General features: G+C 38.0%; 1 protein-coding gene across 1 annotated transcript in view; it reads left to right on the top strand.

The window, feature by feature from the left end:
• The window catches only part of TDRD1 (tudor domain containing 1), a 42271-nt gene that overhangs the window by 13129 nt on the left and 24741 nt on the right, over positions 1 to 4401 (top strand). The window contains exon 4 of the mRNA XM_012723501.1: positions 3875 to 4019. Within this exon, the coding sequence (XP_012578955.1) occupies positions 3875 to 4019 (145 nt within the window). The remainder of the gene's footprint in view (positions 1 to 3874; positions 4020 to 4401) is intronic.

The following is a 4401-nucleotide window of genomic DNA, read 5'->3' as shown; positions in this document are numbered from 1 at the left end:
CCCCATTTCTCATAAGTGTGGTGATAACTCATTGTAGCTTAGTTTGCATTTCCTTAACGATGAACACCTTTTTGTGTGTATTTGCCATCTGTATATCCTTTTTGGTAAAATGTTTCTTTTGTCTACTTTGTTTGGATTATTTAGATATTTTTGCTACTGAGTTTTGAAATATTTTCCAGATTCTAGTCCTTTGTCAAGTATGTGATTTGCAAATACTTTCTCCCAGTGTGTTGTCTTTTAAAACTCTTAACAGGGTGTTTCACAGAGGAAATTTATATTTTTAACAAGTCCTGACCAATTGGTTTTATTTCATGGGTTATGCTTTTCATGTCAAGTTTAAAAATGTTTTATACTTAACAGAACATTTGGGATTGTTTTCTAAAATGTCTTAGAATTTTACGTTTAGATTTGTACTCCATTTTGAGTTAATTTTAAGTTAATAGAAACACTTACTAGTTTATATGGACTGAAGTTTCTTTTTTGATCTGGGGAGGTACAGTTGTGCTGGCACCATTTGTTGAAAGTGCTGTTTTCTCCACTGAATTGCCTTTATATATACATGTGTATACATACACACACACACACATACCTGTGTATATATATATGTATTTTTATTTTCTTATTTTTTTTTATCAGAAATCAGCTGGATTTATTTGTGTGGGTCTATTCTGGGTACTACATTCATTTCTATGATCTCTGAGATCGTGCAGTTCTACACAGTTCTGAACTATGTAATGATCTGCTGTGCAGCTCCCTGGTCAGGGATCGAACCGAGACCATGGCAATGATAGTACTAAGACGTCCCCAGAAGAAAATCTTGCTGGGATTTTGATAGGCATTACATGAAATCTATATATAAGTTAGAAAATTATTGACATCCTTGCTATGTTGAATCTTCCCATCCTTGAACACAATATTCTCTCCATTTATTTAGTTCTTTATTTTACTTTGTGGTTTTCAACTTAGAAGCCATGTGCAGGTTTTATTAGATTTACCCCTAAGTTTTTTTTTTGTTAAGTGATTGTAATTCCTGTTAACGATTTTTCTTTTTTTTCTTTTTTTGGTTCAAGGTATTTGAACTAAGACTTACTCTTTGACTTGTGATTCTGTTTGTTAATTGTGATGTTGAGTTTTTCTGTATTCTTACTTATTTTTCTGTCACATAGTGTCCGGTAATTTTCTGTCCTCTTTAATCTACTTCATCTGATATCAAAACAGTCATCCCTGTTTTCTTTAGATTAATTAATGATAATTCATTTTCCATTCATTTTACTTTTAGTCTTTTTTTTTAACTTTTGAATTATTTAGATGGCATAGTTTGATAATATTTTCTAATCCACTCCAATAGTCTTTTAATTGATATATTTAGATCATATACATTTAATCTATTTATGATTGAGGATTTAAATATGCCATTTTATGTTTTGTTTCTGCTTACTCTTTTTTTCCTCCCATGATTGCTTGGATGCTTTGTATAATCCTATTTTGGTTTATCTGTGGTGTTTTTCAGTGCGTTTCTTTTTGTGGCTTCTTCGGTGACTACATTAAGACTGTATGTGCACTGGTCATCTTAGCAGTTTAGGTGACATGTAAATGCCTTATGTAGCTTTGTATCCATTGATTCTCCCCTACTGTGTCTTAAATACATTCTCTGTGTAAATTCGAAGCCATTAAAAACAGTGTTGTAATTTTTGAAGTTTTCTGAATTGTTTGACAGTTCAGTATCAGGCAATTTAGGAAACTTAAACTGGGAAGTCTTTTTCTTATTTACCCATTTTTTTCATTCTTATTTCCTTTATGTTTGGAGATCTTTCTTTAGCCAATTTTTTATATTGACCTGCTGGTTACAAATTCTTTGTTTCCTTTCATTTGGGAATATCCGCATTTCCTTTTCGCTCTTGAAAGATCTTCTTCCTGGTATGTTTCTCAGTTAAACTTTTTTTTTTTTTTTTTTAAATTTTCACCACTTTAAAATATGCCACCTCCTTCTTAGTCTACTTTGTATCTGATAAGAGATCTATTCTTTTGAATTTCTCCCCTTGAGATAAGATAGTTCCTTTTCTCTGCTTCCAAGCTTTTTACTTTATCTTAGGCAGTTGTACTGAGTGTCCTGGTGTAGATTTCTTTGCAGTTCTACATTTAAGATTTTATCACTGTATTGATTGGTAGACTTAAATCTTTTGATGTTTTGGCCATTTTTCTTGGAGTGCTTCTGCATTTCCTTCTTCTTCTCTTTTGAGACTCTGAAAGCAAGAAAAGTGGATCTTTTATTATAGTCCCACAGATTCCTGAGGCTCTGCTTGTTTAATTTTCCCCCAACTCTCTTTTTGCTAAGGTTAGCAATTTCTGTTACTGAGTTTTCAAGTTCATGGGTTCCTTTCCTCTGTCTACTCTGCTGTTGAACCCAATAATTGTGTTTATTTTGGTTATTGCACTCTCAGTTCTAAAATTTCCATTTGGATTATATTAATCTTCTGTTTGCTGAGATTCTTTTCATTTGTCTTAAGGGTGTTTATGATTGCTGGTTATATTAATGGCTGCTTTAAAATCTTTGTCAAATAAGCTTACTGTTATTGTGACACTGGCATCTTTGATTTTTTTCATTCAGTCATGATCTTCCTGGTTCCTATGACGTTATTTTTTGTTGAAGTTAGGACATGTTGATATATATTATATAATTCTGTGTCTTATTTAGACTTTGCTTTAGCCAGTTTCCTCCATCAGGGACAAGATGGGCGTAAATTTACAAGTTCCCCACTCAGCCTCTGCTGACACCAAAGTTGTTGTGGGTGAGAGTAGGAATTCTAGCTTCACATCAGCCTGACCTGATCCCTCCCTAGCCAAAAGAGAAGTGGCAAGGGGAGATGGTGAGCACGTGGGCAGGAGGGAGGAAGAAGGTAGAAAGGAGTATAGAGGCAGGTGGGCTTGGAGGTCAACGTCCCTAGTGTCCACAGGCTTCCTCTTACACTGCCCACTGGGGGGGAGGGGCGCACTTTCTGCCAGGTCTGAGTCAGGGCCCCCACGTAGTTCTCACAAGACCGAAGCTGGCTCCTCCTCAGCTGGTGTCTCTGGTTCTGCCCTGGGAGACTGGGAAAGCCCCGTGAGGATGGAGTCTGCATTCTCCCCCACTTCACTGGTGGGGATGGGGCCACAGTTTTCTCGGTTCCTTTTTTTGCTTTTTCTAGAGTAGAACAATTCCTGATGAGATATTGTGTTCTGGTAGGTTATCTTTTGCTGTCCTTTAACTGGAGAGAGCAGGATATTTTGTGTGCCTGTTTGTGTGTGACATTGTCTGTACTTCTTGGCATTTCTGGGTTGCTTGCTAGCTTGTCTAGCACCCAGTCTCTGGTACTTAAGGCTCAGATAGCTGATTGCACACCTTTTTTAAAGATTTATTTATTTGTACATACAGAACTGGGGTACAGGCCAGAGGTTCAGGGGCGGCGAGAGGCTTCACCAGAGACAGAGTGGGGTGCAGAACAGGCAGATCGACGAAGTACACTGCTGAGGGGAGCAGCGGGCGGGTCAGGAGAGGTCTGCCGCGCCATGTGGATCTCCTCAGGGCAGGCGGGAATCGAACTCATGCAGAACTGGCTTTAGCTTCTTAGTGCTGTGCTGTAACCCGCTGCACCACCAGGGAGGGCCAGATTGCACACCTTTTTATGTACCCCCAGACTCCTAGCCCATCTGCCTGCTTTCATAGTTGTCTTGTGTTTGTTTTACTTTTAAGTCCAGGGGTTTTAGTTTTTCTTAATGGAAAAAATAGGGGAAAGGACATCTATTTTATCTTACCTGAAAAACCAGTACCAAGTCTAGTATTTTTTTTAACAGCTTAATGCCAAGTTTTAATATTGCTATTATCTTTTCTTAATAGAAGCCTAGCAATAATGTGCCTCCTGCAAAATCAAAAAATATATACAAGTTGGTTGAGAATTCGCTGTCCATAAATAATCCAGCACTCTTCAATTCCTTGGGACCTCCTATTCGGTCAACAACTTGCCATCGCTGTGGCCTGTTTGGTAAGCGTATAGCTCTCAGCCTTCCCCCTGTGTAAGGGCTGTTTAAATGTGCACAGCACACATGGAATAGTGCTCGCCAAGTAGCAGGTCTCTCAACTGCAGAATCTGCCAGCCTCCTGCCAGTCCTTGCTCATTCGTCCCCTTTCAATTCTACTGCTTCTGTGCATGGTTATTATTTATAGATGCATTGAGTCGTGGAAACTCACAGCCCTATCAAGACAAGAGTATTTGCAAACCCTCAGAAAGGCCCTGCTGCACCTTCCAGTCACAGTACCTCCTAGAGGTATCACTGCTGTTTCATGAGAAATTACTTTTGCCAGTCATAACATTTTATATAAGCGGAAACACATGGTATGACTCTTCTATAGGTTTTTTTTTTTTT

The sequence above is a fragment of the Condylura cristata genome, unplaced genomic scaffold, assembly GCF_000260355.1.
Source record: "Condylura cristata isolate star-nosed mole 26May11 unplaced genomic scaffold, ConCri1.0 scaffold00011, whole genome shotgun sequence".
Taxonomy (NCBI): domain Eukaryota; kingdom Metazoa; phylum Chordata; class Mammalia; order Eulipotyphla; family Talpidae; genus Condylura; species Condylura cristata.
Note: the sequence above shows the minus strand (reverse complement) of the source record. Positions and strands in the feature narration are given on the sequence as shown.